Source organism: Myiozetetes cayanensis, unplaced genomic scaffold, assembly GCF_022539395.1.
Source record: "Myiozetetes cayanensis isolate MyiCay16 unplaced genomic scaffold, myiCay2020 scf7, whole genome shotgun sequence".
Lineage (NCBI taxonomy): Eukaryota > Metazoa > Chordata > Aves > Passeriformes > Tyrannidae > Myiozetetes > Myiozetetes cayanensis.
The window spans coordinates 34,360,842-34,374,334 of NW_026087964.1; the positions used below are offsets into that span (position 1 = coordinate 34,360,842).

The 13,493-nt window shown below is 36.8% G+C and overlaps 1 protein-coding gene across 2 annotated transcripts in view; it reads right to left on the minus strand.

The window, feature by feature from the left end:
* The window catches only part of GALNTL6 (polypeptide N-acetylgalactosaminyltransferase like 6), a 451,747-nt gene that overhangs the window by 253,487 nt on the left and 184,767 nt on the right, over positions 1 to 13,493 (minus strand). For both annotated transcript variants that reach the window (XM_050338756.1, XM_050338755.1), the window contains exon 4: positions 502 to 668. In XM_050338756.1, the coding sequence (XP_050194713.1) occupies positions 502 to 668 (167 nt within the window). The remainder of the gene's footprint in view (positions 1 to 501; positions 669 to 13,493) is intronic.

Here is a 13,493-nt window from a genome sequence, read left to right on the forward strand (position 1 = left end):
TGTAAAGGATGTAAACTTGCATCAACTATCCTAAAGCACTTCTTTTCGCATTCCATTCAAAAGAGTCACATTTCTCTGCATGGTTATTTTGTACTAGTATTTTTGAAGCTGCCTACCTAAATAAAATTCCAGGAACAAAATCTAATGAGTTGCATCCCAAATGGTCAAACATAATACATTTTGAGAATAAAAGGGAAGTGTAAGGAAAAGACGGGGAAACATTTAAATTTGCAGTATTTCAGAAATAATATATTCAAAATGCTGTATTAATGAGGGCTAAGGAACAGCTCACAGACTCTTTCCTTTGACATGGAATTCAGTATTCATGCCAAGTAAAACAAAAGCCACTTATAAATGTTTATTCCCATTAACAATCAAACAGTACTTCAAGGCAAACAGTCCACTGGGTCTGGTCTCCTCTCCTCTCTTTTTGCTTCCCTTTAGTTTCTGTATAGACCACATTGCATTGTAAAATTTAGGTTAAAAGCAGTTGGGCCTTACCTCTGTCGCTGAAGTCATCCACCAGAATGATTTCTGCTATCAGGCTGTCTGGAGTGCGGTTGATAATACTGTGTATTGTTCTCAAGAGTGAAGTCCAGCCTTCATTGTGAAATGGGATAATTATGCTAGTATTTGGTAGTGTTTCCAAGTACACCTTGTGCTTACAGCTGGAGAGGCAAGAAAATAATTGTATAAGCATAACAAAAATCTGAGCTGGCATACAGTGTCATCCAATTGGGCCATTCAACCATCATGGTTTCTGGCATAAAAATTCAACAGTACAATCAAGTAGTACTTTCATGTGACAATAACTAGTTAATTTAAAACATTTATATTGTTTACAGTATAGAATAAATTGGAACAATGACAAAACTTAAGCAGAATGAGTGAAAAATTTAACTGTCTGGAATTCTTTTCCTTCGCTGGAAACTTTTTCCTGCAAAATGACAGAGGACATATCTTCTACAACATCATTACCAGAAAGAATTCCAAAACATAATTTGAAGTAAAAGAAAATCTGAAGTGATCCCTTTTTTGTCAATAGCAAAGACTGTAAGAACAGTCTGTTATACCAGGAGATAAAATTTGAGAAAACAATTCAGTATTATCCTGGATGATACATGCTTACAATATGAAAAACAACAACATCCACAAATACAACTCCAACTCCACATCTCGATATCCAAAATGATTGCTGGTATTAAATATAAACGTACACCACAACTCTCAAAACACAGACTCATAAACAAGGAAATGTAAACAACCTTTCATTTTTCAAAGGAAAGCACTGTACATGCAACATCTTCATTGCAATTTGGTTTCTCCTAATATCCAAAAATATTTTACGACTAAAGTTTAGGTTATTGCAACTTATAGGACCTAATCTTTCAGGTTTTGTTGAAAAAGGGAAAAAAGAGACACATTCCTCTGTTATTAACAAAGCCTGGCATTTTCGCCTATTGGGGACAAAGTAATGGAATGATTTCTCTCTGAAAAAAGTAAGTCACATCCTGACAAAAGTATCCCTAAAAGCAGGAACATGTCACCTTTGCAATAAGCAACTAAAATAATATTATCAAAAAAACAAAAAAAAAAAAAGGAAAAAAGGTTAGACCTGCAACTTCTAGGTTTAAAAAAAGTAGAGACATCTTTGCTCCTTGTTAGAAAGAATAACTACACATAAACACTGATGTAGGTTACAATTTTGATTTACATATATTTGCACCTTAGTTTGCATTTCCTCTTTCTAAATGTCACTTAGAAATCAATATTTACCCATTTATTGTACAGCTACCGCACTGATGAAATGTTTCAAGATATAATAAAAACTCATATCTACTACAGTTTTATTTGTAAAATATTAACTGTTATGTAGCTATGAATAAACTAACTAGTTCTTTGATGCTTTCCAAAATAAAAAAAAATTAAATTTCTAATTCAGACTTTTCTTTCTAAAATGTGGTGACAATTATATGACAAGTCATTATCAGACATAACTTCTGAAACTTTTTAATAAGCAGTTTGTTGGTAGAACATAGATGCACACTGGAAAATGGACAGGTGCTTTGTAAAAATGTACAGTTCTGGAGAAAACAGTGCTCATTATCTAGTGACAGAAAAGTCTAGATAATTATTTAAACATTTTCTGAGAAAAAGAAAATCCATTGCATCAATAGAATTTAGAAAAAATTCCTTTTCTTATCAGTAAGAACAATTACAAAAAATGAACCCAATTATTAACGTGTAACTCTTTCAGTTGGCAAATGAAAACCACCTACAATAAACACTGTTGCCAGCTATTTGCCAAAACTGATGCTTCTTGAACTAGAACAAATGCTTGTTCTTGAAAGTGAAAGTTTCTCTTCAGCATTTTCAAATCCCAGTAAATACAATTTTAAAACTAGTAAGTTTTCATCTCCATAAAACCCCAAGCCAAAAAAAAACAAAACACCACACAAAAACAAGTTGATCATCTTCAGTTCATCTCACAGAATCCCTTACCAATACTTTCTTCCTTGGAAATTCCGTCTTATTGCTGACTTCCACAGTGACATTTGATCTTTGTTATTGTTTCTAGTTACTCTGTAATTGCAGGAGTGCTTCTTACCAGGCATGCATGCTGCACTGATATGCCTATTCTCTTTCCTCCTAGTAATCTGAAGATATAACTAATAAAGAAGTTACTCCTAGGGATATCCCCTCCACCCCTAAATTCACAAACACAAAATAACTGTTTGCACTCAGTCAGAGAAGCCCATACAGAACAAGTGAAAAAAACTAGCTTATCATTACTCCATATGGCAAGTTAGCTATTAAACCCAAATAAATTACTTCTGTAGTATAATCCTACTGCGTGTTGGTTATAAGACTAACTGCAAAGTCAATGTCCTCTAGGGGTTCTCTAGGTGAACTTTTTTCCTTTAAATTTAAACAAAGAGTGGAGTTTAAATTCTTGCATTTTTTAGCTATGCACTCTCCCTAGACATTAAAAATGCAGAACTTTTCAGAGTTTAGTCAAATAACTGCTAGTCTTTTGGTTGTACTTTTCAAAATAAATAAATGGTTGTCATCAAAAGAGATGATTTTTAAGCCTTTGGAAAGCAGAGTCATTTATTTCTAGAGTGCAATATCGAAATGACTGAATCAATAAGGTAGGAGGGGATAAGGGGATGAAGAAACAACAGTATATATCTAGGCCTCATGGCAGGAATACTATTCAAGGGGGTGAAGAACGTGACAACTGAAACTAGAAAAGGACTCGTGCATTTTTTCTTGCATTAAAACATAACATATTTTAGTGCAGCACACCAGTACTTATTCATGGAACAATGCTGAATAATGGGTTCAGTAGCTAAGGATATAAAAATTGTAATTTCTTAGCACAAATAATAAATTACTTCAAGCTTATTTATTAAAGTCTTCAATATCAGAATAATTTTTGTGTTAGGTCTGAAATGCCTTGGTAGAGACACCTAGGAAGAAAATAACCATGATAAGCAACTGTCATCCTGCTAGTTAAGTAACCCACACCTCTATTTTCTTACTGAAGTTATTACATTACCATTCAGAACAATGGCAGTTTAGAAGAGGAAAACATGCAAGGGACATTATGCATTGCCCCTGCACAAATACTCAAAATTATGAAATAACACTAGCAATGTGGGCTTAGCAAAAAAAAAAAAAAAAAAAAAAAAAAAATATATAAATGCTAACACTTGTGTATCTATGAAAACTTGGCACCAACTGATGAATTTGCCGATAAATCAGATACATCTCCATGAAGAGAAATCTTCAAGATTATAATGAGTCAGAAGCTATGAACCTTGAATTACACTCTCAAATGTTGATATCCTTGATCAATTTTGTCTTTATTTCATGATATTTCAGAACTTAGTATCTGGTATTTCTTATCAAAGAATAACACCACATCATTAAATTTCTCCCTCAGAGACTTTTAGATGAGATTTTTTAAAAAAGGGACCTATCTATTATTCCGTGAGCTGTTTCCACAATAATTTTCAAAGCTGTGAGTTCACTGTCTCTGTCCAAAGAATCACCTTCCTCTCTCCCTTCCATTATTACATACCATAGGGACAGGTGCAATTGTGCAAGACTTTGTAACAGAAATTCGCTCAGGAAGACTGTGAAATACCTTCTCAAACGGGTTAGGTGGTTTTTTTTCTTCCTTCTGCATTTCAGAGAAAGTCACAGGGAGAAGCTGTGAGCAAGCTATCTCCCTGGTACGAAGAGAGAGAACATGTTTGCAGACATGTACAAGGCCGCCTCGGGTGAGAGATAGTGAGGGAGAAGAGAGAGAAGATACAAAAAGCCTTAGGGAAGATGAGGGCATTGCCTTTTTCCCCTGGGGGCCCAGTGTGTGCAGCATCTGAAATACACCTTTTTTAATCCTTCCACCGCCTTGGCATTCTTGGGAAGAATACCTGCCCATGTTTTACCTTACAGATACATTGCTAAGCACTAATAAAATGAACGAGTCAAGTATGTCATTTATTACTGTTTTGAAAAACTGAACTTGGAAAGCTGCACAAACCCGTTTATTATGCACACCTGCCACAGAGTCACCAAGAATTATCTTCCTAGGAAAACAAAGTTTTTTAACAAAAAGGTAAGGTAGAATATACTTGTAAGTAAATTCTATAGTAAAAACCATTAAATGTACATTACTAACAAAGTGGAACTTCCCAGCAGCTTTGTATTTGGCATGCTGCTCCCATTGGAGCTGGGCATTTGGCTCCAGAAGTGCAAGGTTTATTCATAAAAGTGATGCACTGTCATTCTCTTTAACTTGCTTTAAAACACTTAATGTTGACAGAATTTTTCGACAGAATTGAAAGAAGAATCAAAACTGAGGTTCTGAGTTTCTGAACAAAACAATTTTAGAGTTGGTTTCAAAATTGTAGGGAGCCTTTTAGAAGGTTAAGAGAATAGGAAGAGGTTCCCATATTCCTGAAATATTAACCTGTCTAAGGAAGAAAAAAATTGTCACAAAAAAACTGTGAAGCTTTCTGCAGCAAGCTCTAACAAAATACAGCTTGAAGAGGATTGCTTATAAAAAGAGAAGTAAAGAAAATCATTAAAATTACACTTCTTTCTTATTCACTACTAAGAGTCCTAAGACTATCGTGATTTAATTTTATAGTTAGCCTACTCTACTGGGCAGAAATAACAAAGCAGCATTATTTGACTTCAAGTAATAGGGATAGTTCTGTTTAATTCCCTGATGAGCTTACATGTGGGGGGAAAAAATGCCCTAAAATATCATACCAGCTTAAGGAAAGATGCAGAATTTCCAAATTCTCCATCTTTACAGCTTCTCTGTTAAGAGAAACATGCAGAAATCTACTGCCTCTGTAGACAACAAAATTAAAGAAAATAGACTTCTAAAACAATAAGAAAGGAGAGCAGGGCTGGCACCACTTCAGGTACTTGACAGTAAAAGCCAATCCATAAAAGCAGCAATTTCCTTGACCCTGTGGATATATCAACAACAGTTTATGCACATTGAGGGATACAGTAGAAATGCTGTGGTCAGTTACCAGGCTCTGTGCCTTCTAGACACATCAACAACTTTGTAAACTGCCCTTTTGGAGAGATAATAACATAGAAGTTAAGTGTCTCACGCTTATCTCTTTGCAGCATTTAGGAAGCAAGGCGGTAGTCAACTAGAGCTGTTCCTCTATCATAAAAGTAGCCCACCTCCTATTTTCTCCTCTTTCAGAAGTGCCAGAGAAAGTTAAAGCAAAACAGAAAGATTTTTAACCTTTTTTTTCCCCCACTGGCTTTGTTAGTTCACGCTCTCTTTGCTGAACTGCTTTTTCATATCTGACCTTTTCTTTCCCTTTATTAAAAGAAACTACAGCACCCACTGGGCTCCCAGCTACTGACAAGACTCCTATAAGCTACCAGGACAAAACATTTTCCAGTGAAGATTTACATAGTAATTGTCTTAGCATGTGAAAGTATTCAATTTACAGCTACAAGCTTCAGTCACACCGTGTTTCTGTTCCAATCTAGCCTTGTCAACTGAGCCTGATTAAGTAGTGATAACTAGTAATTTCTGCTGCTATTTGACAAGGCTGTAAAATTAGCTTGTGTGTGAGCTGACAGCAGGGAAAGTAATCTTTATTTTCATGGTGGTTCACAGCTAGGACACAAGTAGGCATTACCGCGTATGGACCTCAATAAATGTCACAACACTTTACTAGAACAAATAAGCCTTCTCCAAAACACTAGTGCTATTTTCATGAAAAAAGAAAAAGATTAAATTGTACAGTAGAAATTGTTTGTGCTATTGCTATTAAACGCACTAGCAAACAACATGTCTTGGGAACTAAGGAGGCAAAGCCCTGTGCTCTTTACATAGCCTTCCTTTAGTACGGGCTTCAAAACTGATGGAGTTGAAGGAGGTGTTTGCTACTTTATGTCGAATTGCATCATTTTGGCCTGTCATGTACAACCTCCAGCAGCAGTGCCTGGCTTTGAAGAAACCCAAGTCAGTGAGTTTGCCTCGCTCTGTCTTTCAAATCAAAAGGTTTCTCTAACCAAGGGAAGAGTCTGAGTCAGATTAACCACATCGACACAAAGCATGTTTATGTTTGCAAAGTTTTCTTTTACAAGACAGTTAGTTATAAAATCATCATCATTTATGGAAAGATCTTACTAAAAAAATTAAAAATCATTAACATAAAATTTATCTACTCACCCACATGTATTAAATCTAGGAGGTTTGGGAAAAAAAATACATATAGTCATTTTATATCCTTTCAAAATTCCTCACAAGCAAGCTGACACCAGGAGGCATCTTAGTACTCTATATTTTAGCTTAAACCTTGCACTTTATTACCTATGAATTCCAAAGTAACCTCTAGCAGACAAATTTATATAACATATACACCAACACCCCCAAAACAGTTTTTTCTTCGCAAGAGAAGATCACAGAAATATCAATGTACTCAAAAATCATTAATTCAAACCTAGCATACTTATCTGATTGTCTCTCAAAAGTAAGGCAGACCTTAAAATAATCAATAAAAAGCCTCTATTGTGAGTCTAGGGTCATTTTCCTGGTTGAAGAAGAAACAGGATTAGAATTAAGGTTTTTGTCACTTCAAAGTGTAATTTAAGTACACGACTTCAGGAACAAGCCAAGATGTGACATTCAACTACCCTTTAACTTTTGTTTCAGAAATCCTAATTATCCTTTTAGCACTTGCCCTTACATTCCAAAGATATCCTATAGGCTTCTAGGAATCCTCTAGCTAATTGGCCACTCCCTCCAGTTTCATGCCACTCTTCAGGTACCTCTCCCAGTTCCTGTGTTTGTTCAAAGACAACTGAGAGTGGCCTCAAACAGATGTCCATTCCTTCATGGGTACATCCCATCAGGGCACTGGACTTACTATGTCCAGTTTGATTAAGTATAAAATAATTTTGAAAGACAGTCCTTCTGTGACCTACCTACATCTCTTCTCCACTCCTTTCATAGCAATATGTGGTCAGGCTTACACATCTCTCTCAATAACATTGCCTGTACACAATAAAAGTGATAAAATAATGGGCAAGCTATTACAAGGTCTGGCCAGTGCCTATTAACACCAAAATCACATCTGTAGACATGGAAGCAAATCCTGTAAAAGTGCAGCTGTTGGGCCTCATGGACGACATGTGCCAACAAGATTGGCAAGTTCTCACACCTATTACTGCATCTTGTGGCCAGCAGAGCCTTCAGAAAATTGGAGCTCCATAAGGCTATTCATAATCAAATCAGCCTTTTCCTTTCCAGCACTGCTGCACATTTGCTTTCTTTATTACATGAGGTGTAACAGCCAATTGTGTTGCTACTGAGAATGTACTGCTGGCACTTGCTCTTTTTTGTTAATATTAGAGTTGGAATTTCATTTGCTTAAGAAGTATCCAGTCTATACAAATTCATCAGATATATACCTAATTGTACGAAAAAAATATTTGAAAAGAAAGCAAGGAGTAATATATGAGAAAAAGTAAGGTAGACCGAGGTTTTTCATGAAACAACATATATCATCACTTTCACCTATGAACTTCATAGATAAAAAACACCAGAACATCCCACATTTCTCACAGATCTTACAAAAGATAGACGTACTTTCCAATTTTACTACTGTATTATTTGACAGTTAAAAGTTCAAGCTTTAATCATTGTCAAATGTTAATAGACTTGGCTATCCCAGATGTCCAGAACTGGCTGGAGGGTAAATATGCTTCAGAATTCCTGTCCCCGTTAAGTTTAAATTTCACAGTTGTGTTTACTGCGGCTTGCTATTTTCTCAGCAGCATGGGAGGCTTTACCGGATTATAAGTAACATGCAAGGCATTCCCCTACTTGTATAAGCAGATTATTTCTTTTATCAAATAATTTTCAGTAAACAGAAACAGACCCATCAGGCTTGGACTCTCTGCACTGGCCTATTTAACTAATGCAGTTTGTTTTTCACCAAAAGGATGGAAGGGGCATCATCAATCTTCAGCCATATTTCAGCTGTTGTTGCCATAAAAAAAAAAAAAAAAAAAGACACACAAAGCATCCAGAAAGGACTTGGGAATTATTCCGTGTTATTTCTTACTATCAGTACATATCCTGCAGAGGAGCTGACACCAGGCATGATAGAGACAGAGAGCTATAGATTTTCTTGAGCAGAAAATATTCCTAATCTTGTTTGGAGTAGCTGCACTTCGAATGGGATGCCCTGAAGCAACTGCAGACAACAATCTGATGAGGTTTGGAAATGGGGACACTGCCTATCATGTTTTGGACCGTGTGACTTTTCACTTTCACTCCGTTATTCAGTAACTTCAAAAAACACTTTGATAAACAGTCACAGTAATAAACTCCAGCTTTTTCACTATGCACTAAAAGCACAAGTGGAGTTTAAGCAGCTGCTCCTCGGTCAACTAAGGTTAAGCTAATACTAGCAATTAGCAGTATGAAGGAATGCAGCATGTCTGACAACATTTCCGATTTCCCAAACTGAATCAGAAATAGAAAGAAATCTTCCAACATATTTGTTTCTTCCAACACCTAATCAAAAATTCAACAGAAGATCGATCCAAACAACTAATTACTTCCATGTGCCTTATTAAATATTGTGAAGTTCAGCACATTTAAATTAAATAATTTTCTTTTAGTGAAGCAGGACAACCTAAGCCAGTCTTTAAGATCACAGAATGCTGAGGGACTTAACTGCAATTTATCTTTGAGTAGATTTGGAGGTTAGCAGATTAAAGATGAATTTTTAAATTTCATTTTTAGGGACAATATAGCTTAGACTGTGACAACTGCATTCTATTTATAAAAATTAACAAATACAATGCAATGACTACTTTTTTAGGGGATTCAGATATGAACTACTGAATGACTGACTGTATAGTTATATATCCCTTTCCCATGTGAGTCTTAATACTAGTGTTTTTGGAAAGTTTACTAAAACATGGTGATTAACAGTAACTCCAACTCTGTTAACTTTGCAACTAAAGACACACAAAAATAAAATCAATCCAAAAAATGGTCCCCTGAGAAATCCCACTGCACATTCATTTTAGCCTCTTTTAAAAATACAATGGAGAGCAACCACACTGCATTCAAATATCTTGAGAGAGAACCATTCAGGCATTCTATCAGCTTCTGCTACTAAAAAGAAGAGTTTCAGTTATGCAGAACCCATAAAGTGAAATTTGCTTTTATTATTAAAAAAAATCTCATTAGTGTTCAGGACACAGAAGATCTCACAACCCTTGGCTAAACACTCATATTTCTTTGAATATGAAAATGCATTTCTTCTGAGGGCTGTGAAAAATTTAATGTGTAAGAAAAATGAGCATAGTTGAGACTTCTAAAAAGGAATACTGGTGGGAGTGACAGCGAAGGGCCAGCACTTCACTCAGCAACAGCAAGACCAGCAGACAATGCTTGGAAACACTGACTCTGGCCCTAAAAAACAACATCACAAAAAACAGGTTTGGCATCCTTAATGTACAATAAGAAGACTTTCACTACAAAATGATTCTATCTATGCCCCGGGAAACCTCAAAAGGATGGGAGTTCTTGTGATAGATTACTCAGGCAAGTTAAGAAGGATTGTGCATCTGATCTGTGATTACACAAGTCATATAGAATCACAGAATATCCTGAGTTAGAAAGGACCCATCAGGATCTTTGAGTCCAGCTCCTGGCCCTGCACAGGACAACCCCAAGAATCACAGTGTTTGCACGAGAGCATTGTCCAAACACTTTCTGAACTCTGTCAGGGGTGATGCTGTGGCACTTAGAACAGCACACAGGGCTTGAAGTGAGGCCACACCAGCACAGAGTAGAGCAGAGCAATCACCTTCCTCAATCAGCTCACGCACCCCAGCATACAGTTATCAGCAATTAATCTACAAATTTTAGATGAAACAAGACCTGGTCCTAAAATGAAGCTATACAAATATACCAAATCCAAAGATTTTAAATTATAAAGGTCTCAACTCTATTGGTATCAGGAACAAACTCAAATTCCTTGATTCGAGAGTAAAAGGCTAAAAATATGGATTCTGTAGTTTACAAGGACTTAAGAGTTTAAAGCACGATAGATCACAAAATTTATATTCACTGTTCAGACTAGATGATTGCAATCACTCCCTCAAGCCTCATTAAAATCACATTTAGAATGATATTCAAAACATGAATCAGATTCAGTTTTGTTTGTTTGAACAAAACTGGTATGAATGGCAGAATATTTAATAATGCAGAGAAGATAAGAATTAATCGTAACTGGTACATTCAACAGTTTGAGTAAGTAGCATTTCTCCTTCAACAATAAAAAATAATACTGCCAACACTGTCTCTAGCATTAGCATGTTTGTTGTATTCCACATTACAGAAACTGGTAAAAGGCAGGTGAAAAAGAAAACATGAAAACACTCATCTTGCAGGTTTTGAAATATTTTTTTTATACTGATACAGAATTTCTACTCCCTAAACATTAACTCCATTATTTTTGCTCAATGCTACCTAAAGGTCATAATGCTGCCTTCTACTTTAGATGACCAAACTCTTATTTTCACTAAATTGGTCCCGAAGCACAATGAACTGAGTTGATAATCTTGTTTCAGATTTTAATTTACAATTAAGGGGGTGAAAAAAGTTTTGTTTGTTTGTTTAAACTTAAAACCAGGGGGTGATTGTGGGCAAAGAATGGAGAATTAGCTAATGTAGCTTGGCAAGAGCACCAGCTGTGCGAGGACTTTCACACAAGAGTGGGACAGAAACCAGACAAAGAACCACTCAGAAATGGAAAAAATATTCTGAGAGACAGAAAAAAAACATGGGAGATATTAAAGGGACGCAATAGAAACATATTAAGGATACAGGAAAGCTATTAAGTTAGCCTTAAAATAGAATTTCTCTAGGGATTTTTACAGTACACACATTTTGATGTCTTAAAAAAGGAAAGAAAAATCGATCAGAACATATCTTGCTGAAGTGTTTAAAAAAAAATATCACAGGAAAGACACAAGAATATTATTTAAAAAATTGAAAATCTGAATTTCTTAGAGCTGAATCATCTAAGCATTTGTTTAGTTCTACCTGTCCCCACTAGAAGGTGTTATTTGGAAATCCTGAGCCCAGTTTGCTAAGAGACTCAAAAGGAGAAAGTTTATTTGGATTAAAAATAGCAAGTTTTGGTTATCTGCTATCTTTTCATACTTCCCATAAAACCAAACACTTGGAAGCAGTACTTGCAATTTCCTTGACCTGACTTTGGACCAAGATATTTTTGAAGTTATTTCAGATAAATGTTGACACTACTGTACCTGCTCTTTTAATTTGATTCAAATTACAGGATTAACCAGTTTTTTGTTTTATTTGAGGTTCCATTTTGTGAATTTTCTCTACTGATGGCAATAAAACCATTCTATTTGGTTCTATAAAATATATCATAGACAGTATTTTCAGAAAGTCAGTCTTTAGCAGATGAGCCCCTGTGCAAATGCTATACACTAATAGAGCCAGAGGATCAAAGACTTAAAGTCTATAGTAATAGCATCTCCCACAAATATGCAGAAAACAGTTAAAAGCCTTGAGGTAGTTGGAAGCTCCACCAAAGCCCTTTATAATGTTCAGAAGCTGAACAAACTAGATCTTGCCTGCTATACCTCACCTGCATTACTACTCTAATGTTATTGAAATAAGAGTACCCTTTCCTGACACAGAAATCACATAATTTTCCAATTAGTTTCTCTGAAAGCAACTTTATGAGTGTCATGACCAGCCTCTAACATGGTCCCTGCGCAAGGGTGACACGCAAATTTGTGAAGCAAATTAACCTTACCCCAGCCAAAACCAGCACAATGAGGTATGAACTACTTCACATTTCATGCACTTCTGAAGTGAGGACACAGTTCCAAAAGTGAAGTGCAATTTGAGACTGACCATACTTAACACACAACAGCTAAGAAAAGGGTTTGTTTCTGACAGCAGGACAGAAAACACTGTCAGACTTCTGTGTCTCTCGGAAGTTCAAGAAATACACTTGCTTCAAGTGTAACCATGAGAAGTACAGACCCCAGCTTTGCCTCCTTAATCAGCATACTAACTAGTAGGCAATTTTAGCACAAGAACATTTTTTTCTTTGCATTTACATGGTAAGCAATACAGTCAATTAACTAATGTTAACTTGTGTTATGAGTGTTCAACATAAGGAAGGTTAGAAGCACATGACACAAGTCAGTTTACACAGAGCACTACTGAAACAGCCACCACACAAGATGTCATGGGTTTATGTGGCTGGGTTTTTGGTAGTGGGGGGGCCATAGGGGTGGCTGCAGCTAGAAGCTGCTAGAAGCTTCCCCTGTCCTATGAGGAGCCAATGATAGCCAGCTCCAGGATGGACTTGCTGCTGCAGGCTAAGGCTGAGCCAATTAGAAGTGATAATATATTTAAGAACCATATCTGTGATAATATATTTAAGAAAAGAGGGCTGTTGTGCAGAAAAAAATTCCAGCCCGGAAAGAGTAGAGGGATTACGTGGGATAACAAGCAGACTCCAAGGTCAGTGAAGCAGGAGGGGGGTGGAAGGGCCCAGGGGTCCCCCTTTCCCGCTCCAGCAGGGGAAAGACTGAGAGCCGAGGACCCTGCTGCTGGTGGAAGATCATTTGGGTGGGGAGACCCCCCTGCAGCTCATGGAAGAGCCCATGCTGGAACTGGTGATTGCATGAAGGAGGCTGTGACCCCGTGGGAGGCCCAAGGACAGAGCAGAGTCCTGCAGGAGACCTGTGGCCTGTGGAGAGGGAAGCCCACGCTGGAGCAAGTTTTTCCTGGATAGGACTTGTGGCCCTGTGGGGGACCCATGCCAATACAGCTCATCTGTGGAAGAGTGACCCACTGAACAGCAGATTGGGAAGAACTGCTGCCTGACGGACAGACTCATGCTGGAGAGGTCCATCAAGGACTGTAT